The sequence below is a fragment of the Lutjanus erythropterus genome, chromosome 23, assembly GCF_056507025.1.
Source record: "Lutjanus erythropterus isolate fLutEry1 chromosome 23, fLutEry1.hap2, whole genome shotgun sequence".
Classification (NCBI taxonomy): domain Eukaryota; kingdom Metazoa; phylum Chordata; class Actinopteri; order Lutjaniformes; family Lutjanidae; genus Lutjanus; species Lutjanus erythropterus.
Genome location: NC_139339.1, coordinates 11,566,819 through 11,589,491, shown reverse-complemented (window position 1 = coordinate 11,589,491; position 22,673 = coordinate 11,566,819). Strand labels below are relative to the sequence as shown.

Here is a 22,673-nt window from a genome sequence, read left to right as displayed (position 1 = left end):
TAAGATTTTTTATGTTTGTACCACCTCATTTTAAAACAAGCTTTATTTTCAGGAACATACACTATGTGAGCACAATCTAAAAACAACAAATAAGTAAATAAATATGTTTATTATTCATGACAAGAAAGGGGTCACAAGTCTCATTTAAATGGGGAAAAAAGTTTTGTTCTGACTTCAGCAACAACACACAGTCTGCTTAACTGTAACTGTATAGTGTATGTAATGTATAAGTTTAAAGCTAACATTAATTTAAATGAAAATGATTAATTAATATATGTTATCTATAATCTTTTTTAATTTAATTTCTTAAATTTCAGAATCATAACCACAGTCTGCTTTGTTGACCAAGTATGTGTCACATACAAGCAATCTGACTCTGGTTTTTCATTGTTCAGTGTTCTTACACACAATTAGAATAAACATGAGAGCTGAGAACAAGGACAACAAAGTTAAAAAAATAAAGTCAACAAGTAGACAGGGCTGTAATGTACTCACAGATGTGAATAAATAGGCATATATGTGATTTTTTTTAGTCTAATTTATTTATATATTTTTTATTTGACTTTATTTTATCTATTTATTGCATTTTTATGGCATCTTCAGGGCTCATTTAAAGGTCACTCGACTGATAAACGATATTTCCCACAGCACCTGAAGGCACCAACACTACCAGTGTGTGGAGTAATATTTCAGTGTTGGCGCGTGCATGAGTCCATCCTGTTCTATTTATTGTAAAAATCCCCTTCAGTGCTGTTTTAATACGTCAATATATTAACTTTTGAAACACCAGTCTAAACATTCACCACATCAAATGCAGCAGGGGGTCACATAAAAAAAGATTTAAAATCCAGATTCACAGTGAACTCATTCAATCCTGTGGGAATACAGTGTTTTTATTGTGATTATCGATTAATAAATGCCGCACAAACAGCAGCCTGAGCTCCTACAGTTGAATAAATGATGCATTTTTGGACACATCATGATTTTGATGTGTTTCGACTGTCTGGTGCATGGCTGTAAAAAAAAAAATCCCATTGGATAATGCACAGAATACATATTATTAATATACATGGATTTACTCTGAATTTACAATGACAATAAATCTTTTAAAATGATCTAATAATAGACCATCTGCTGGCTCTTAAAGGTGTTCTATCTTTGTACTTCATGTCTATGCAGTATCTATGTTGTTATGTAATATGCATCTATAAGTAACCTTGCGCACGAGGTCAGAGAAAAGTGGAAATCACGCGCCCCCTGTTGTGTGAACAGAGCATTACAGCCTTTAAAAACGAGCCTCTGTAACATTTAAGAACTAAGAATAAAATGTGTATTTGTGTTTATGAGTATTATGAGTAATTCAGCACAAATATTAAGAGTTGCATAAAAAACTGTAAATTATTAAGAATTAGAAGAATTTTAATTTCTTTTTCACATGTATTTGTTCATTTATTTCTGTATATATTTATATATTTAACAAAACATTGTATACTTATATTTTTCTGTATATTTTCAAGTTTTATTTATTCTTATACAATGTGATTTATTTTTATCCCTTTATTTTGCAGATATTAAATATATATGAACACATACAGAAATAAATGAATTAGTTTCCCTTTGCATATCCCTCCATTTGTTCCCCCAAACTTGTTTATTTATTTATTTATTTATTTTAATATTTCTTTATGCATTTCTGCTTCATTATGCAAATGAGGAGGCCGTCACTCACAGTGTGTAATGGCGTCTTATTACTGTCAAGTAAGTTTATGGGGGAATTCCTACAGAGGAAAATACAGAAGCAAATTAAAACAGATATATCAATTTATGTCACATTTTAGAAATTAATATATGCCTACATTGAGTCATTGATATATTTATTCATTATTTATTCTTTATTTTGTCACTTTTGTTCCTCCTTACAGCTATGACGCATAAATGAACACAGAAAGAAACACCCAGAGCCAAACTGTCTTAAGAAGCAACAAACTGATTTTATGAACATGAATACTTGTCATTACAAAGACGTTGTTACATGAATCTCTTTTCTTTTCTTTTTTTTTTCCTTTTTGGCAAAATAAGGGAATTAAACTTCGCCTCCATGTCAACCGAAAAAAAAGAAAGAAAGAAAGAAAGAAAAAAAAAAAAAACAAGAAACATTTTGGTCCGGTACATAACATGAAGCGACAATGTTTTTATACACATTTAAGTTATTCTGAAATTGCTTTTACATTCAGTAGCATCTCCTTTTAGCCCTCTAAAGCGCATGCAGCCTAGGAGTGGAAAACAGATTTTATCCTTCAAAAAGGAAAACAAACAGTGACGAATGCAAAAACATGTTCCACACACACACACACACACACACACACACACACACACACACACACACACACACACACACACACACACACATACACACACACAACAGAGAAAAGCCCGTCTTTATCTTTCAACGCTAATTCACATGCATCATCAGGAGGCTGTTAAGGCTGTTATATGACCATCTGTAGAGACTCGTGATGCAGAGTCTCAACTGGCTTTTCCTTTGGACAACTGAGAGTTTTTTTTTTCTTTAAAGAAGAAGAAGAAGACAACGTTGACGTATTTACCGGCGGGCTGGCTTTTTTTTTTTTTTTTTTTGCACTTTTTAAGCAGGAGATGAAAGCAAAGTAGCAGCAGCAGCGACGTGTGTGTGTGTCATATATGTGTGTGTGTTTCTGCAAAAAAAATTATAGAGGCGTCGTTTACTCGTGACTCCCACAGAGCCCTGAGGTGGCGTCTAACTGGCACACAAACACCTTTTGACATATTGACAGCAGGAGGGTGGGGGTGTAACACTCTCACACATACATGAGTTTCATAATTACATTCACACGTTTTTTTTTTTTCCTCCACAAACACGTAAACACGGACAGAGAGAGAGAGAGAGAGAGAGAGAGAGAGTGGAGGGAGGTGGGGGTCAGACAAACCCCCCCGCCCCCCTCTCAGAGGGTGAAAATACTCCAAAGGCATTGAAATGGCAGCGACTCCTCAAGTTCACTTCACTCCCTCGGTTCCCAGAGATGGATGGGTGGGTGGGTGACGTAAGGTGAGGAGGAGGAGGAGGGGGGGGGATCAGATGAAAGGATTTCGCGATGTCCCTCGACTGGGGTAAACATTCCCCTGAAAGACAAGACACATGCAGGGTGAGGACAAGCACAGGGGACCCTGACTACACTAACACTGTACCCTTAGCCCCGTCTTTCTATACGCCTGGCTCAGTATTACAGAAACTTCCTAACTTCCAGGTTCTATCTTAACTTTTTGCTAACCATAATAACTAAGGTTAGGATGAACAGTTCCTGCAATGTTCCTATCCTAACTTAAGATAAAGCATCCTAAAATTCATTCCCAAAATTGGTAGAACACACTCTTAAGATGAAGTAAGATAAGACAGGATTTTCTTCTGTAATATCGAATTGTGAAAATTCCCATCTCTTCATATTTTAACTTAAGACTTAAGATTGGAAGTTTCTGTAATGTAGCGCCAGAAGTACACTTGGCGCCACTCGTGTGAACGCACACTCACCGTAAACGGGTTCACCGACATCGGCCGGGGGACTTTGGGTTGAGAGTCGGACGCAGGGAAGGAGGCAAAACCTGCAACACACACACACACACACACACACACACACACATATAACATGGGAGAGAAGAACATGTTGAGTGGTGTTGAGAAGAGAACTGAAACCAGAGACCACAGATGAGAACATGAGCCTCGGTGCCACCAGCAGCAGTAGCGGCGGCGGTGGCTCTACTCTGAGTGTGTGAATTGGTATTCCTCAGCGGGTGCTGGTGGTCACTGTTGAAATAATGAAACATTTGAAGAGTGCTGGCGCCTCACAGCTCTTCACTGTTTGATCTGCAGCCAGTGCACATAGAGTACAGGTCACACTGGCAGACACAGCTACAGTGTGTTAACAGGTATTTTTATCTCACGGTTACTTACATTATTGATTAATCTATGAAAAGTCCATCAGGATTTTCTATTGCCCAAGGTGACGTCTTAGAATTGTTTGTTTTGTTTGACAAACATGCCAAAACCAAAAGATTTTACTATTTAAAATAATATATAAAGAAGAAAACAAGGTAACTTTGCTTGAAAATTGACTAATCAAAATCTCTTCAGCACTGTTCTCAACTATGGACTATTAAAGACGTGACGAGATCCATATATATTGTGTGTTACAACAAAAACAAAATAAATCCCCAAAACACAAAATCAAAACCTCACACTGACATGGATCACAGCAACAATGACAATAATAATAATAAATATAAAATCTGTACCGTTTGCTTCCTGGTTGCTGGCTGACTCGTGAGGAAATGCATTCTGGGAGGCGGGTGCTGGGAAGGAGGTGGACGGAGGAAACACGGAGGTGGGCGAGGTGACGAACGCACTGGAGTCACCTGGAGAGAAGATACACGCCCACATACACTGAGATCACACACAGCTTTAATGTACTTAGGAAAAATGGAGAGGGTAAATATCCTGTTATAATGACATCAGCCGCACACATGAAGGCTTAGTAGTTTTTCTTTTAAGAACACCTAAAAGAAAACGAACGCTGTACAAAAATTCTGGCTCCAAATTAAACAGCAGTTAAAGAGTTGAGCTTTTGCACGCCCGAGTCACATGCACAGCATTTTTCAACTCTGTTTCAACAACACTGTGTACAGACTGAGATAAGAAAACTGTTTTGTTGATGCTGAAAACCTTTGAGCCTTAATTTTTTTCAACACGGTAAACTGATCGGGAATCTGTACGGCAGTCTGTGAAGAATCGGACCGACACGCAGAATCCGTAAAAGCATTGCTATCAATAAAATCTCATCGATTCCTAATCCTGATGAGATGTCAAAAAGAAAATGGTGAAAAATGCAATTTACAAACTCCAAATGTTTCCAAATGTGTGTGTTTTTTTTGTCCAACGAACAGCTCAAAACCCAAAGATATCCAGTTTAAAACAAAATAAAACATGAAAAAGCAGCAAATCTTCACATGTGAAAAGCTGAAACCAACAAATATTTCCCATAATTAATCGATTAAGCAACTGAAATCATTAATCTGTTATGCACATTCTTCCCTTTAATTTTTTCATGATCAACTAATCAGTTAAGCAACTACTCGTTTCAACTCTAAATTAAATATGAAGCTTTATGCTGGCTTCACACGGGGAAACTTTCACACAACTTTAGTTGGTTGAAAAAGGTGAAACTAAGTAAGTAACAACTGAGTCGAACTGAGGGGTAAAATCCTCCACAACACACTGAAAACTCGTCTGAAACTCAGCCGCAACAGTTGCAAAACTCTGTGAAACTTTGTGAAATTAGTTTCGTGCAGCAGCCAATGTAAATCCAGCCTTATACTCTTCATGTACCCTCCAAAGAGTTGATAAAAAAGCAAACCCCTTTCATTAAACAAAACATTTTGTGATAAAGTCACCATCTTCATCATCATAATCTTTTCAAAACTGACAGTTAACCAGGTTAGAAGTGACAGAAAACATGTGCGGTGATGTAAAAAAAAAAAAAAAAGTTGCAGCAGGAAGTAGCAGATTAATGTCTGTGGGACCCTGAACATGAGTCTCACCTCCTGAAGCGTTGCTGAAGGGGTTACTGGGGGAGAGGGCGACAGGCTGCTGGGAGCCGGAGCTGGAGCTGAATGGGTTGGGGAAATCTGAGACACACAGAGGGAAGGGGGGGAAGAAGATAATTCAGTGTGCGGTGGTGGTACATTCCTGTCTATTCAAACCAACACTGCTGCCGACCCGCACACACGCATCCTAATTAGAGGTGTTGGCTTTAAAGATGAAGGAGCTGAGTGTAAATACAGTGCGGGGATCGATGCAGTTCGTGCTCGGGTACCTACTCGCAAAGGTTTGGGAGCTGGAGACTGTATCGACACCGGGGGAGCTAGGGGGAAAAGCAGAAAAACAGAAGATCGATCAGAATATGACCTTTAAAGGGCTCCGCATGCTGGAAATTTAAAAACCTGCCATGCTAAACAAAAGCTGATTTGACAGGAGTGTGGGTTTTTTTTTTTTTTTCCTCTACCTGGCAGGAGTGGAGCTGGACGAGAGCCTGTTGCCGAAGATGGTGCTGTACTGAGGAGGGCCACCAGGGGGAGCTGCAAACAAGCATTTCACACACAGAGACACACACATACACACACCATAACCTCAGGGCTCTAATGAGAACTAATTTAAGAGATCAAGTGCAACTGTTATCTTGAAATGTGAGCAAAAAAAAAAGAGTTCAAACAGTTGATCTTAAGCATGTAAGTCACGAGCGAACAAAAGCATTACAAATCCCCTGAATAAAATATTGTCTCTGTGTGCAGCTTGATATGAATCAAACTGAGCCGGGGCAGAAAATCAATAACCTCATTACTCTGCCAGGCAGGGGGAGGCGGCTGCCATGAAGGTGGACAACAACAAAGCTTCTTGTAGAAAAGCTCCAGGGCTTCTCACATGAATCCTATGCGTTAAAAACCACCGTCGTCCTGCTTATTAGAAAAATATGGCCCATTAAAAAAAAAAAAAAAAAAACGTATCAACAGGGTCCTTTGAATGAGACTGTGTGCATGATCTGGAGCTAACACAATGAACATAATTCAGCTGCTAAAAGCCTTGGCATTTGGAGTAAGGATGTTATGCAACCTAGTTGAGCTGGCCGTGACAATCTGCATCACACGCACTCTCCAACTCTGCCTCTGCCTCGCTATCTGTCTGTTACCTCACGGTGAAGAAGTACTCAGGTCCTGTAGTGCAGGAAAAGTGCCACAACAACAATGTGAAAATAATATGTTGCAACTTTTTTTGTGTGAAATACTTTTTTCTCTTTGGGACTCAAACAGTTATCAGAGGATTATTTGACATGGGGTCGTATGAGGTACTTAATACTCAATAGTCAGTGTATTAGCTGCAGGAGATGCCAGTCGATACACCTGAGTTTGGAGAAGCAGCAGGAGAACCAGCATGAATGAACTCCTTTGGACAGGGTCAGCAACAGAACTTTATTTTAGCCACTTTTTAAAAGGCCCACTGAAGAAAATCTGTATTAGCGTAAGAGTACGCTACATTGATTTTTACCCCTTCGTGTTTCACGTGGATGTCCAGTCAGTGTTGACGGTAAACTGAAGTAATAAACTCCTCAGTTCTCCTGCTTGTGAAGCCGTGCCAGCGCTGCCTACATGTACCAGGATGCATTGTGTGTGAGCTTCTTAAATGCACTCACCACCCGAGCTTATAGTTATTACTTTGTCGGCCAAAGCATAGCATTACTCATCTAGCAAGTCTCCTGGCTACGCAAAGGCAGCAGACACTATAAATCTGAGCTGAAATAGCCTGTGGTTCGTCCTTAACAGCGATTACATCACCGTGACATCACTGTGTTTGTTCTACTAACAAACTTAATGTTTCATACCTGTGGTCGATGATGTCTCAGAGAAGACGCTGTCCAGCTGTAACACCGCAGCGTATTTGTCCTGGGTGTTGGAGCTGCTGACCGGCGGCGTCGTCTGACCACCAACACTTCCAGGCTGCGGCTGCTGCTGCTGCTGCTGATGCTGCTGGGACAGAGACTGGGGCAGCGGCTGCGCCGGAGGGTGGTTCAGGCCTCCAAAGTCGACGCTAAGAGACTTGGGGAAGGCCCTGAAGGGCCCTGTGGCCCCCGAGGCCGATATTGTACGACCTGAGAGCAAGAAAATCAGACTGAGCTTCAATATAAAGACAGAGGATGAGAGTGAAAGAGCTGCTGAAACTCACAATTTGGAGCTTTTAAACCTGAACATCAACATATTCATAACTAATTTTACAGGTTTTTAAAAATGTAGAAATGAGCCGAGTGCTGCACAAACAATCTCCAACATTTAATCCTCAATATACTCATCATGAAGGGGCAAAATAATATAATACGTCAAGTGTCTTTATGTTGTATTTCTATTGAAATTAACGCAAGTTGTCATGGAATTCTAGATGCTTACATTTTATTATGGATACGGGCAAACTCCATCTGCTGATGAAGGTCATGACTTGCTCAAAAGCTCCAGAACAGCCTCTAAATGGACTTTGAGGTGAGATCTTTTTGTCAACTACTGATTAAGGTCAGGAAAGAACTTTAAACCACAAAAGGGACTTCTGGTGTAACTATGCCACCATATTTAGCAGCAGTGTTGGAGCTCTCGACCTTCATCAACTCTATTTGCTGAAGAAGTTCATGGGATATGGTCAAAAGCCCCAGAACAGCTTTTAAACGAACAAACGAGTTCCCTACAACTGATATTGTTTTCTCAGCTATTGTTGGTCAAGAATGAACAATGAACCTCATGAGGAGTTTGTGGTGATAAAAATATCTCCTCCACAAGGTGCATTCAGTAGCAGTTCTGGGGGTTTCCATCATATCGCTTGATCTACATCAGCAGATGAAGTTTAACTTTCCATTTTTCTGAGCTCTCACCCAATTTGGTTAAAAAAGGTCAGGGTCAGTGTTAAGTCTTGACCTTAAAAACAGCATTTAAAAAAATATGTCACCGCCATGTCCATTTAGTAGGTAATATAAAGCTTTTTAATCACCTCAGTCCCACCCCTTGGTACCCAGAGGGCCCTCACTTCAGTCAACTTTCTTGGGGTTACATCTAGAGCGAGTATCAGTACTCGATACTTTTAAAGGTTCTGATTGACATAACCCAGTATCAAGTAGTATCAAAACTTCTCCCCTCAAATAGTACCTTAAACCAATCCCTTTTGTACCCATATATACTTCATTTTCGAATAAAGTACTCCATTGTTATCAGTGTCACTTTAAGGGTACTGGTATTGGTACTGGTCTCGTAATTTTTTAAACAATACCCAGCCTTAGTCACATCTTAAGTTAGCTAATACTAGCCAAAAGCTAGCCAACTAACTTGATATTGAACTAGATTAGCTAGCTAGTTGGCTAGTGTTTTGCAAATATTAGCTGTCAGATTTAACTAGTTAACTGTTGATGTGGGCTGAGAAAACAAACAAACAAAAAGACAAAATAAACAACTGGCCCTTCTTAAATCCTGCACTTTTCACTCTGTGCTCCAATAACAGCCTCACATGCTTGGTACCAGGTGGAACCTCAGCCAACTTTTTGGGGATCACATGCTAAGTTACCAAAACGCTGGCTAATTAGCGATCTAACAATTGATGTAGATTAGCAAGCTAGTTAGCTTCCGTTTTGCTAAGATTAGTTAGCAAAACACTAGATGTAACCAGCTAGCCAACAATTCATGAAGATTAGCTAGCTAGTTAGCTAGTGTTTGGATCTATTTTCAAAATAGACAAGCCTACCACATAGCATATCTAAGTGCAGGAAAGACGAAAGGTGAAAGTTGACCAATGTTCTGCTGGAGAACATACTTGCTCAACTGTTATTGGAGCACAAAGCAAAAAGGGGCGAGACTTAGGACGGGTCTATTCCATGACAACAGGGCAAACGCCATCTGCTCAAGATCATGTAATACAATGGAAATCTGCTAAACAACTAGTGGAAGTTGAAGTGAGATTGTTCAGTCAAGAGAGTGAAACGAGAGAGTGATTTATCAGCTAAATCCAGATCAATACATTAACATTTATAATTTATGCTAGTGCACATTGTTATATACTAATGAATGAAGTTATTTTATTATTCATAAGGACAAATTTAACGGAAGGACTCGTACGCTTTAAGACAAACTACATAAAATAATCCATACAAAACCTAAACAAAACAATTTGTCTCATGCTGTTTTAACATTTTCATGCTAGGAGACTTGTCAAAAAGAGGATTAGCTTGACATTTTAAGTAGCATGTATCTTCATTATGGTTAAGCATTAACAAAGGAAATTGAAAGCAGCAAGCCAACAAGTTCTTGGATAGTTTTCAAAGCACGAACCACAAAAATGCAATTGTTAGATGGTAACAAAGGCAGGAAATTACTTTGCAGGTAGCAAGCTTTCCACATACATTAGCCACAGAGCATGCTACTATCAGCCAGAACTGTTAGCATGGGGATATATATATATATTTAAATACAGCCTGTTTCCCTCTGTCCACTGAGGAGTCAGTGACAGAGACCAGACCAGACTTGATTCAGATTATGTGAAGATATAAAGCATGCGAAAGTCAAGCTGCATGTTTCTGGGATGTGATCATACACTACAGTAGGGCCAGAGATAAGGGTGTATCTTTGCAAACATACCTGAACTATCTAGAATACTTGTTTGGGATGTTAATGTGTGTCGTGGGATTACAGCTGCGCCCTACATAGTTTTAAGTGCTTCAACGCCAACGTGGTGCGAAATATCAGCGGCCCTCTGCTGACGGCTGCAGCAGGAGCCTAAAAATAGCATTACTTTAAACTTGTTCTTTTTCCTCTGAGGGAACAGTGAGTGTGTGTGTGTCTCCTTGACCCTCCCAGCCTTCAGATCTGAGCTTTGAAGTGGGAAACCTGACTGATGAAGAAAAATATCGACCCCAATTGCAGCATGTGACACTGGTCAGCCGTGACTCGGATGGCTAAATGAATATAAAGCGCTTGTGTCTTCTCTCAAACTACTCTGAAATGGAGCCAAATTCACATGCACGTGAGGCTCAGTCAGCGCCAGCATGGCACGCAGATCATCGGCTGTTCTATTATGAATGATACAGCAAAGAAGAGCTTATTGATCGCAGCCATTCAGCACACACTCAAATGCATCGGCCGATGCCGTGTCTTACCTAAAGTGAAGTGGTTTTTGAAAGAGCTACTGGCTACGAGAGAGGAGGGTGAGATGAGACAGACAGAGACAGTGAAGAAAGAGGGATAAAGGAGTGGATAAAAGAGAGGAGAAAGTGTCACTGACGTCATACGAAACTGCTGTCCCTCCCTGCTGTCTGTTGTCGGTGGCCAGCTGAGCAGTCTGTTCAATTGTACCATTCATGAAAAAGCAACCCAGTGCACTCAGATGATGACACGGAGCCATTTTAAACCCACATGATACAGTAAAAACACAATGCCGAGCTGAAAATTGCGACTGCGAGCGAAGTAGTTCTCTCTTTGTCCTCCTCCAAAGTGACACTTTGACCAGCAGTGATGAGCAGACGGTGTCATCAGTGAGAATCAGGGAAAATATTCAACAATCTGCACATTCTGGACAACACAATGACACTATGCGCTGCCAGATTTTACAGCTAGAGCCCCACAGAGTAGAGTGGAAAAGGGTTGAGTGTCTACTGTAATCCATATAGCTGCATCACTTTCCGTAAAGGGATAGTTCTGATTGTTTAAAGTGGATTTTTATGAGGTACTTATTCCTAGTCAGTGTATTACCTACAGTGCATGGTGGTTTGAAGAAGCATCAGGAGTATTTTATTGTTGTTATTTTATTTTATTATTACACATTTTAAAAAGGTCCACCTAAAAAAAAAATCAATATCAGATTATATGTAAATTATATCTAGAAAATACTTTACTTTGTCAACAGTCTTTTCTGATGGGAAACTGACAAATATCACTATCATTTTACCTTTGGTGTTTTAAAAGGTTATTTCAGATTTGCCAAAGTCGCACAATAACGTAAACAAACTACGAGATCGAGGCAGCGTTAGACCAGCAACTCCTGTGTTCTCCAAGGTAAAATTATTGTTTTTGCCAAAGGAGTCTGGTGGCTTTTATAACGGTGGTTTCGCAACAAAAAGAAGACTGACTGATGGCAAGGTAACGCGGTAAAACTATTCTAAATATAGCAGTGAGTCAGAGAAATAAAATCTTATTCGGTTACGTTTTAAAACAGAAACAAACGCACTGACCTCTGCACGATGCAAGATTTTGTGTGAATACAGCCAGAGAGATGTGGGTGTGTATATGTGTGTAAAACTCTCTCTGCAACTCTCACAGGCAGAGAGTAATCCTGCTGCTTCTTCAAACTGGAGGTGCACTGTAGGTATTACACCGACTATAAGTACCTCATACAACCCCACTTAAAATAATCCAAACTATCCCTTTACAACAACAGACTGAGGAATTGAGTTCAGATATTAGAAACATCATGGCAGTTTGTTTTGTACATTCACGAGGCACAGGCTTCTACAGTTTAGGCATTATCTAACTCGTAGTAAGTTGCCAAAACTCTTTCCAGGAATAGATGAAAGCTGCTTAAAGTGCGGGGCTGGCATTAGTCTGTGTTCTTCGTATTTTCAACAAATCCCATGACAAGACAAAAACCAACAATGTGTTGGTCCGTCCCTGAATACTTTCTGACTTCCCCAACCTGTCTGTGGTTCTTAAACACCACAGCCCAGTAGTTCCTCCTGAAGTCATACATCTTTGAAAACAGGTCACAAATATATGCAGTTGAATTTTCAGTAAAAAAGCTAGGTAATTTCCTGAAACAGTTGGGCGCTGTAGTTGTTAGCGATGTCACACACACAGTAGGGAATCATGAATTTAGGGTCTATTTCAGCACTGAAAATTCAACTGCATAGACATTTGGTGCTCTGGTGAGTGTTTACAACAGAAGGACTGTGTATGTGGGACTGAGTCAGAACTACAGTGTTTGCATTCATGGTTTTTGATCCTTTCCTTTTGTTCTGTATTAGATATTACTATTCATATTTCTTATTTTCGATTTTTTTCTCTACATATATATTGGGAATTTGAGGGGATGTGCATGAGACTGTCATTACACCGTCATAACCACGTCAAGACACCTGTAATGACCAGGAAGTAGTCTTTATGAATGTTTATGACTGTTTGTCATCTGGTGTCAATTAGTCAATTATATTATTTTCTATGCACAGTTGACATTGTTTGAGATGTCTTTGTCATGACAACTTGACATTATCAAACATAAAGAAGCTGTTTATGTTTTACTTTGTATTAACATGACATTAAAATGTCATATGTGGTTGTTTTAGTCACTGACTCAATATTTTCTATGACCTCAAATGATGTAGTACATTTTAGACTTATCATGTCATTAAGTTTCATTACACTGTCAAATGCTGTTGTAACAGTGTCATGAATAATTTCCTGGAGTTCATATGGAGTGGCAGCATTTGGACTTGTCACAGAGATGTCATTAAAGGTTATAAGGCCAGTTTGATGACAGAATACAGTACCAAGATAAAGGGTTAACTAGTTTACTTATTCCGGTTGTAAAACGTACCATGACGCAGTTATAATGGTCTTATGACAACCAGTGTCCAAACCGACCACATATGAGAGTTTAATTTCATGTTAAATCATGAAGCTAAACACTTTCTTTAACCTTGATAATGTCTAGTTGTCATGACAAAGACATTATTGGCTTAATTAATGTCAAACAACGTCAACTTTGCAGAAGATGACAGGAGATTAAAGAGGACAAAACAGACTGAATGACACTTAATGACAACTGTCATAAATATTCATAAAGGCTCCTTCATGTTCGCGATTATGACAGTGTAACGGCAGTCTTATGCACACCCCTTGCCAAATATAGTTACATATTGAAATACAGTGCACAAATTTTTACTTACTTCTTTCTTTCTGACATAACCCAATCTGCCTCTGGGAATTAATCAAGTATTTCTGATTGCGATTACATAATATTTATTGATTTATGTGGAATTTGTTAACATTTGTATGTGTAACTAAATCATTTTGGGGTATATCTACTCTGAAAAATACATAAAAACAACATTTTCGGGACTGATTGAGACCAAGAAGGAATAGAGAACAAGGGGGTCAGTGGGGGACACACACCTGAGGGCCGTGGGAGGGCGGGGAAGGAGGGGGCGTGGCTCTGAGCTCCCAGCGCTGATGACAGCGAGCCTGGCCGCTGTCTTTCTATCCCACACAGGGTGGGATCTATATCAGAGGGAGACAACAGACAAAGAAAAGCACGACCAGGTGACGGGATCGATCGCATTCAGTCCAAAAATATCAGCTTGTCTGATAAAAAAAAAAAAAAGATCGACCTCAGACCTTTCAGAGGAGGGTCTCTGAAGCTTTGGGAGCGCGACGGCCGGGCAGTGAACACGTCCGTCCGCATGTCGGCGGGCGAGATGGCAGGAGCTCGATCCCATGACGGCAGCTGGGACTGAGACTAGAGATAGAAAAGAAAAAGAAAGAAGCAGATGGGAGGCAGAAAGAGAGACACAAAGGCAGAAGAAGTGAGTCTCTTTCATGCTTTCTCAATAATTCATAAGCAGCAGCTTTGATGTCGAGGCTACCTGGACCTCTCGCTGTCCAACCCATCAGTCTTAGTCTCTCTGCTGCGGTGAATTCAGGTCATTTCTTCACCTCCTATTTTCTTCTTCTTCTTTTTTGGAAACTCTTTGAACTACTTGTTTCTTTTTCACTTCCTCTTTTTCTACCACACCCACCCACTTTCTCTCTTGAATCCTCTTTCTCTCCCATTCGTCTTCACTGCTCTCTCAGCCCGCTACACGCACAATCAGGACACATTCAGCGCTCTCACCAGTGGCCTTGTGGACCTGGCGTTGGGCGGCATGTTATGAGAAGGGGCCTGGCTCGCTAAGGGACCATGGGAAGGTGGCACGGCAGGGACCCCCGGGCTCCACGGACCCTCGACATCCCTCCGGTTCTTGCTCTTGGAAAAATGCCTGAAAGAGACGGGTTATTTAGTTCTGTTGAAATGAGACTGCGTGACTAACGGGCCTTATAAAAAGCTCAATTAAGACTTGACATTTAGTCAGTTACCTACCTATCAAACATCATGACAAAGAACGTTTCTAGGCTGTGAAGCTAAATCCAAAACAATGGCTGCTCTTTTATTCCCAGCATGAAAGCACCTCTTATCCTTGAGCTAATTTTTCTGAGTAGGCGCCTCCGTTTCAAGCAGTGAATGTATAAATGTGGAGCAAATGTCATCATTCGACTTTTTAGATCTAATGTTTCCCCGTTATGCCCTTTTGATTTTAAATTATAGATATCACATTGTGTTTGTGGAACTTGTCATCAAGAGTATCAATACTTTCTCAACACCACTTGTTTGAAAATACAATACTAATATTGTTGTGTGTTGAAAATACTCAAGCTATTCAAAAAAAATTCTGGGTGCTTTGTTCCAGACTTCAGTTCAGTTCAGTCTTTATTGTAATGCAGGAAATTTGATCTGCAGCAAAACCAAACTGCGTTCTGTGACTTTTTCTGCACCAGCACTGTGTGCAGACTGTTAACTTTAAAAAAGAGAAAAAGAAAAAAATCATCCTTTACTACTAATGTTGGATCACATCAGTATGTTATGCTGCAGATGAAACTAAAATTCTCACCACTTTTTCTTCTCATATTTGTCCTGGAGGAACTCTTTGAACTTCTGAGAGTCCTTCATGTCGGAGCAGCCGTCCGTCTTTGGGTCAAACACACACAGCCAGGTCCTCCTGCCGACCTGAACACACACATTTAGCCAAAGAGTTTAAATTTGCGACGACCGCGGCAGGTCATGCTGCTTCAGAAAGAGTCGGCGTGTAGCGCCAGCCGCTGCTTTTGTTTATGACATTTGGTCTCAGATAAAAAAACACAAACAGATTATCACACCGGTGATTCACGTTCGGTGCAAAAGTCAGAGTGCGGCAAATATTAGTGCCTATGAATCACAGCCGGCCGGATCACTCTTCAGAGGACGATGTGGAGAAAACACTGGATGGCACACACCTCTGCCTCTCCTCACATTATACTCTTGACTCACACACACACGCACACACACATCCCAGCCAATGGAGAGCAGATAAAAGCGGTCAGCACTCATCTTGATAGCCTGAAACACTTCACCCTTTACTTGTGTGATATAAGCTCATGAGAGTGTGCTGCCTACACCAGTGCTTCCCAAAATGGGTGCTGTTATTAAAAAAAACAAAAAAAAAACAAGGAGACATTTACATTATTTTTTTATATTTGTTCTCAAACACATCAAAGAGGAAGAAATGAACAACCTCTGATAAATGCGGCGCAGGTAAGATTGGTGAGGTGACAGCTCAGGGTTGTCGGTTGTCATAGTAACACATTTGATAGCTCAGCTGATGCTGGCTTTTTGAGGTACATACTGAGATTTAAACAGCTTAGAAAATAATTCAGTTACTATTTGGAGAATCAAATTATTCTTTGTGACATTTTTAAATAACACATTTTGAGAAGAAAATGAAATTCTTAAGATGGTTACAAGATGTTGCTGGAGGATCCATAATAACCACATGGATACAGTCATGGCTATTTTATAGCTAATGTTAGCAAAAGCAAGCTAACTACCGAGCTAACAGTTGATATAGATTAGCTAGCGTTTTTGATAACATTATCAGTCAGATGCAACTAGCTAGCTACCAAATGTTTTGCTAACATTAGCTATCAGGTGTTCCTTTTGATGTTTTTATCAGACAGTTTGCTAGCATTAGTTAACATAAAAATCTGACTATGTGTCTCTTTTACTCAAGAACTTTTAACCACCGTCAAAATTTGGTTTTCCGTTCAGCAAAGACGAGCCGAGCACATATCGAAATACAGGAAACAGGAAGGGAGAAAGATATTTCAAAAGGAGCAGAGAGTTAACTCTGACCAAGATACTGAGCAAGGACGTTTTGCAGTTATGAAGGGATGACCTGGTTTTACAAAGTTCAGGAACCACTGGCCTGCACACACACACACACACACACACACACAAACACACGCATATACAGAGGAAATAGATGGTGGTTTGGGTGGGACAGACAGTGCCGGTCCTTTTGTTTCTTGGCACCGCGTAAGCTGGGCAGCAGCATTCTTCCCAAAAAAAACCCGACCACAAAGACTGGTTCAACTGGTAGCCATGAGGGACGTTTCTTATTCCGTATCAGGAACAGAAAGTGAGTTTAAAACCTGAACTTGAGCCAAAACAACAGCAACTAATGAGCTGCAGCTCCTCAGATGACTTTACAAGTATCTATAACGCAAGGGGGGAAAATGCTTTTTTTTCGTCTCTGCAAACTGAACGAAAGGTGAATGTCACTCACCTCGTTGCCATGGTTTTGGAGGAATTCCACTTCCTGTTGGGAGAAGGTTGTCATGGAGATAGACTTGACTCTATGGGGAGGGTTGAGGCCTCTCCTGGGACACAGAGGAGGAGACATGGAGGGAGGAATTTAGAGGTAAATAAGGCGTCAGAAAATTAAAGATGTGTGTTCAATCCTGGCCCCTCTGAGACGGGACAAAGTGGACAGAGCAGGTGGGAGAGGACGCATTTGACACGTGACTGTGGATTTAAGGGCAGGATTGGTGTGAAATAGGTGCAACACACACCTCTTTGTGACAGAGAAACATGTTTGTTAGGGATGTAACAATACATCAAACATTATGATAATGAAATTAAAAAAGTCTCAATAGTGTACCAGACTGTAACGATATTTACCACCAATTACATGATTAATTATTCTATTTCAGCGTTTTTATTTTATAAAAGGACCGCTACTGACTGTTGTTTTGTTTTATACAACTCATACTTTTTTTTCCAAGATGAACATTGTATCATAGTTTTTATTGTCGTACTATCATTTCTTGAAGTTAAGGTTAGAGCCAGATGGATACTGGATTTTTGGGGTCAAAGCCAATCCTGATATTAGGAAGTGGAAAAAGTTCTACTATTGAGATATCGCCAGATATTCTTTATTTTTATATATACAATACAAAATTATATCAGGGCACTGAAACAGTAAACTTCCACTAAAAATAAGTATAATTTGAATTAAAGTTCCCATGAAGTCAAAACTGATGTTTAAGTGTTTTTATCACATATGTATTGCGCTATATGTTGCACCAGTACATGGCCCAACAGGGGCAAAAAAGTCCTTTTGTATCTATTCTCTGGTATTTTAAAGTTGATGATGACTCGTCCTGTACTGCGTCCAATTAAATTCTTCCTCGCTTATGACACAGCAGAGCATACATCAGACTGGCAATATGTCCTCCAGCCCGAGTGGACAGGGACACGCCCCCTACTGGGAGTAAAACTCACGGTTTCATATAACAGGAGAGACAGGAAAATGTCAAAAAAGTTCCTGTGATTCAGGTTGTAAAATAAAAAAAAAAACATACAAATCCATCACGAGGTCTGGTTCCACATCCCTCCTGGAAAGAAAAGGATCCAAAAAAGAGAGCAGTGAAAATTTATGAGCCTCCAGAGAACAGTGATTGTTACTGCTGATGGAGAGCTAGCATTAGTTTGAGCGTGAGCCTGCTGGAGTTCAGTTGTATTGTTACAGTACAGCAGCATAAGACTGTCGTCTCAGTCTAGGCTCGATCAACAGTTGTCTATTGACAGGTTTTGTTAATTACAGCCTAAAAATACCTGTTAATTCAGTATTAAGAGCGTCTGAGCACTGTGTTGGCTCATTGATCCACTTGGAAGGTAGCAGACTGAAGGAGCATGACAGCTGACTGATTAGCCTTAATTTATTAAGATATCACGAACGCTTCAGTCGTGGCAAGGCCTTAGTATAATTACTAGACAGGTCTGTAAAACAAAGGTTTGTTTATCTCGACATGAATTCATACAAACTTGCCAAAATCGTTATTTAAAAATACATAAAATTGCATTGTTCTGTGTGGGATTTCCGGTCAGTCTTATCCCCCAAAAGGCAGTGCGGCTGACACATTTTGGGAAAGTATCTGTGTGTGTCAGTCTGATGTATAAAAGTAAAATACGTCCATTCACCTGAGCAGACTAGTGTGTTTCTGGGAAACGGGCCTCACTGTTCAAAAGCACAACAGGTAGCTTTGGCTGCCGTTAGCTAATAACAGGACCAGTCACCAGGATGAACAGCCTCCAAGACTGACATGGAGTTGAGTACAGAGTTCGTTTATTGAGTTTCCTGATGGAAAGATGGCTTTACTGGATCCTAAAGTGCGTTAGCTAACAGCTAACTGCTGTTAGCTTGGTTTGCCGTGACACAGTAAGAAAGTGACCTTGGTGCTGTGGCCTATTCCCTCTTGTCAAACTGGTCTCTGTTGATCTCTGAGGCTGTTTTGGTCCTGGTCTGGCCATGGGAACTCTTGGTCTTGAAAGAGTCAGCTCTGGGGCCGCTCTTCTTCCTAACATAATTAGACCTGCAATGATATATTGATTATTAATCAATTAATACATTGATTTGCAACTATTTGATAACTGATTAATTGTTTTGAGTCATTCTTTAAAGAAGAATGTCAGAATTCTCTGATTTAAGTTTCTTCAGTGTGAATATTTTCTAGTTTCTTTAATCTTCTCTGACAGTAAATTGATTATCTTTAAGTTGTGGACTTTGAGGATGGCATCTCGTGATTTGCTTTCTAACATTGTGGGGACAAAACAACAAATTGATTCATTTAGAAAATAATTAACAGATTAATCGATAATAAAAGCAATCACTAGTTGCAGCCCTGAATGTAATCCACAGACCCATGGACGTATAAAGGAATCAACGGTGCATGAAACCAACATCCGTGTTGGAACTTCTGCATATGCTTCCGCAACGTGCAGCCCATAGAGCATACGCAGTTGAGACTTCCTTCAGCTAACTTTCGGTTGAGCGCTCTGCTAACTCGAATAGAGATAAAACAATTTAATGCTGTACTTCTTCTTGACTTTCTTGTTAATGGACCCAATGGACAAAATCCTAAAATTAAAACACTTGATCGGTCCTACCAAAAAGTGATCTAAACTATGACAAACCTTCAACAAAGTTTGAATTTCTTATCTTGTATAATTATCTTTTAAATTGACAAATACTATTTTGTGTAATTTGCGACACAATTCAAACTGTATCCAAAAAAACTTAATAAAGAATTAAGGTTGCATTGGGCACACTGGAAGGGGAGGGACTTTGTGTCTCTATTGTTTTGCCTCCACCTAAGCTCCGCCCACAACATGTTTACTAACAGAAAAGGGTCTATATAATATCTGCTATCCAGTATATCTGTTTGGGTATCGTTACATCCCTCATATTGTCTTCAGTAACCAGAACCTGTTGTTTTGTCCATGCTTGGGGGACACAAAGTGGGACACGGCTGGACATGTGCAAGATTGCGCAATAAAGTGCTGAACCCGTCTTCCTGAGGAGTGTTGGGACTAAGGCTGAACATGCAGAACAAAATGTGACAGCACACACACACACACACACACACAGGCGCCCACACTGGAGAGGAGCCTAGAGAGAGAGAGAGAGAGGGAGAGAGAGAGCGAGAGAGAGAGAGGTAGTGTCAAACCTGCACCATGACGAAATGAACCGTAAGTCAGAGCTGGAAAATGACCAACTATAGCGAGCTGTCTGTCGTTATGAAGCTGCTGAAGACACGCACGAGAGAGACAGAGAGACACAGAGAGAGGTGGACACTGCGTAAATTAATGTGTGCATATACAATCCCGGCTGTTGCACCAACACTCCCTTGGGGGGGAAAAAAAAAAGCAGATAATACACAGTAAATCTGGCTCGGGGTGGTGCATGGTGCAATCTCAGGCCTGCCACTTTTTACTCCACTGCTCTGTCAGTATGTGTTTGTCCTCACACTGATGCTAAAATGTGCAGTAAATAAATCCAGGAGGAGGAGGTGGAGGAGGCGCGGCTGCAGGTTTTCTACTCACAGCATTCCGGAGCACGACGTGCAGACGAAGCTGCCCACCGTGATGTCGGTGTAAGTCACCCCGGGCTGGTTGCACTCGAAGCAGTGTTTGTTTACTCCAGACTGGGCCAGCTCCCGGACCTTGCGGGCGCAGATCTCCTGGTTGTCCCGGTGCTTTCGGTTCGACATTTTATTTTTATTTCGCCCCGGTGCCTGACTGACAGGCTCTGCCAGGTGTGAAGCGGCCGGTAAACCCTCCTCCTCTTCACTACATGGAGCACTTCACGCCCGCATTATTGGAAACGCGTTTATGCGGCTTCACCCTCTCAATGCGAGGCTACGCGGAGGAGAGGCGCGTCAAGTTACGCACAGAGAGCCGCAGGTACACCGGAAACACTCCAGATTCCCTTCAAAGTAAGAGCACATGACAGGTGACGCGCTAGATAACGGTCAATTTTACATCTAGGTTGCCTGTTTCTTTAAAGATTTGTTCCAATATAACCACTGGTTACCTCATCAAAGTCTTAGTAGGTCAAGGTATTTTCCAGTATCTCTGTGTATTCTGTGATTCAGCTATTTTCAAGGCTCTTTGACATAAAGACAGTGAGAAAAAATGAAAAATAAGGAATATAAACGCAACACTTTCCGTTTGTGCTCACAGTTGAAATAAAAGATCTAAGACTTCTCCTATACACTCAAATGTGTTATTTAGTTATCCAATTTTGTTTACAACAAATTTGTTCGAAGCCACGTCAGTGAGCACTTCTTTGCCAAGATAATCCATCCACCTGACAGGTATGGTATTTAAAGATACAGATTAAACATCATGAGTACTGTCCAGGTGTGCCTTGGACTGGTCACAATAAAAGGCCACACTAACATGTGTAGTTTTATCTTGAAAAAAGACATTTATAGTCTTTAGCCCCGATATTCGAAGAATAAAAGCCAATCAGAGGCAGAGTAGAGTGGGTTATGACTTTGTCCTCCAGGGAAAAGAAAAAGTTTGAGTTTATGTTTTTATTCAGTAAAGATCTGTTTCAGACATGTATTTAGACATATACAAATAGTCTACTTCGAACAATAATGCATATCTGATACATTTTCCTCAACAACACATATAATTCCCTCCTTAAAATCCTTAAAAAGGCATCTACTTCTCATGAAAAAAATCAATAATCTATGAATGTGCAAAGTTTTCCTCATGGACACAAAATGTCTTTACTTCACTGCAAAGTCCGTTCTCAGTGTTTGTGCACCAGCAGCTTCAAATGTCACATTTGTTCAAGTAGCAAATCGGACCAGGATTGATTTCCAAACTAGTTGTGATGTCACAAGTCATGCCCATAAAGCACAGAGAAACTTTGAGCAGATGAGTGGGAGAACAGCCTTCAAACTCTGCATGTCATTTTGTAAAGTGAAGCTAAAACTGTAGGACCCAGAGGAGAAACATATTTTTGAGTGGAGTGGGACTTAAAGACTAAGCCACAGTTAATCAAACAATCTCACCGAAGGTCCACTCAGAAGCAGTTTGATTGTATCACATGACCTTCAACAAGCAGCAGATGGAGTTTACAATCATCATGGAGATGTAGATGTTAACATTTCTGTTTTTTTGTCACTCATCCATGTTGAGATTGAACATTTATCTATAAGAGAGGATCATGTGACATGATCAAAAGCTTCTCGATAGCTTTTAATGGATCTTGTGAATCTTGTATTTATTTTTTTTGATCATTCAAAATGAGTAAAGTTACTCTACATTTGAACATTTTTTATAAACAAAACATGAGAAATATACTGTGTACCGTCAATAGTAACAGGTACACAACATGTAAACGAGTGGAGGAAATGGTCATCGTAGTAGTAATGGTTGCAGTTGTATTTGCTTTAATAGTATAAGAAGAAAGAAGGAATAAAAAGAGGTCTATAATCAGAGTGGGCTGCCCAAAGGCAGGATTACAAACCAAGTGAAGCAGGCAACTGCCACGGGGCCCCAGCCCCTCAGGGGCTCCTGAAGGCCACAATCTGTCTGTGTAGCAAATATTTGATGTTATTTAATTAATTTGCAAATTGCAGAAGCAGAA

At 40.3% G+C, this 22,673-nt stretch overlaps 1 protein-coding gene across 2 annotated transcripts; it reads right to left on the bottom strand.

The window, feature by feature from the left end:
* Positions 1–1,971: 1,971 nt before the first annotated feature.
* Positions 1,972–21,129, bottom strand: agfg2 (ArfGAP with FG repeats 2). 2 transcript variants are annotated; one of them, XM_084712406.1, is made up of 14 exons: positions 20,612–21,129; positions 17,013–17,106; positions 15,303–15,418; positions 14,489–14,633; positions 13,993–14,113; positions 13,771–13,875; positions 10,764–10,796; positions 7,464–7,730; positions 6,093–6,165; positions 5,908–5,951; positions 5,629–5,715; positions 4,327–4,446; positions 3,566–3,636; positions 1,972–3,159 (listed from the first exon to the last, which is right to left on the bottom strand). In XM_084712406.1, the coding sequence occupies exons 1-14, from the start codon at positions 20,776–20,778 to the stop codon at positions 3,112–3,114; spliced, it is 1,491 nt and encodes a 496-aa protein (XP_084568532.1). In that variant the 5' UTR covers positions 20,779–21,129; the 3' UTR covers positions 1,972–3,111. The 2 variants fall into 2 exon arrangements, with proteins under 2 accessions (XP_084568532.1, XP_084568533.1); XM_084712407.1 differs by lacking the exon at positions 10,764–10,796 and having other exon boundaries at positions 20,612–21,128.
* Positions 21,130–22,673: the final 1,544 nt, after the last annotated feature.

Excerpts from the sequence above, each read along its gene's own strand:
- agfg2 (XM_084712406.1), bottom strand. The coding sequence starts at position 20,778 with ATGTCGAACCGAAAGCACCGGGACAACCAGGAGATCTGCGCCCGCAAG. Across the intron at positions 15,419-17,012 it reads TCCAAAACCATGGCAACGAG|GTCGGCAGGAGGACCTGGCT; the intron begins GTGAGTGACATT and ends GTGTGTGTTCAG. Across the intron at positions 14,634-15,302 it reads AAATATGAGAAGAAAAAGTG|GCATTTTTCCAAGAGCAAGA; the intron begins GTGAGAATTTTA and ends CGTCTCTTTCAG.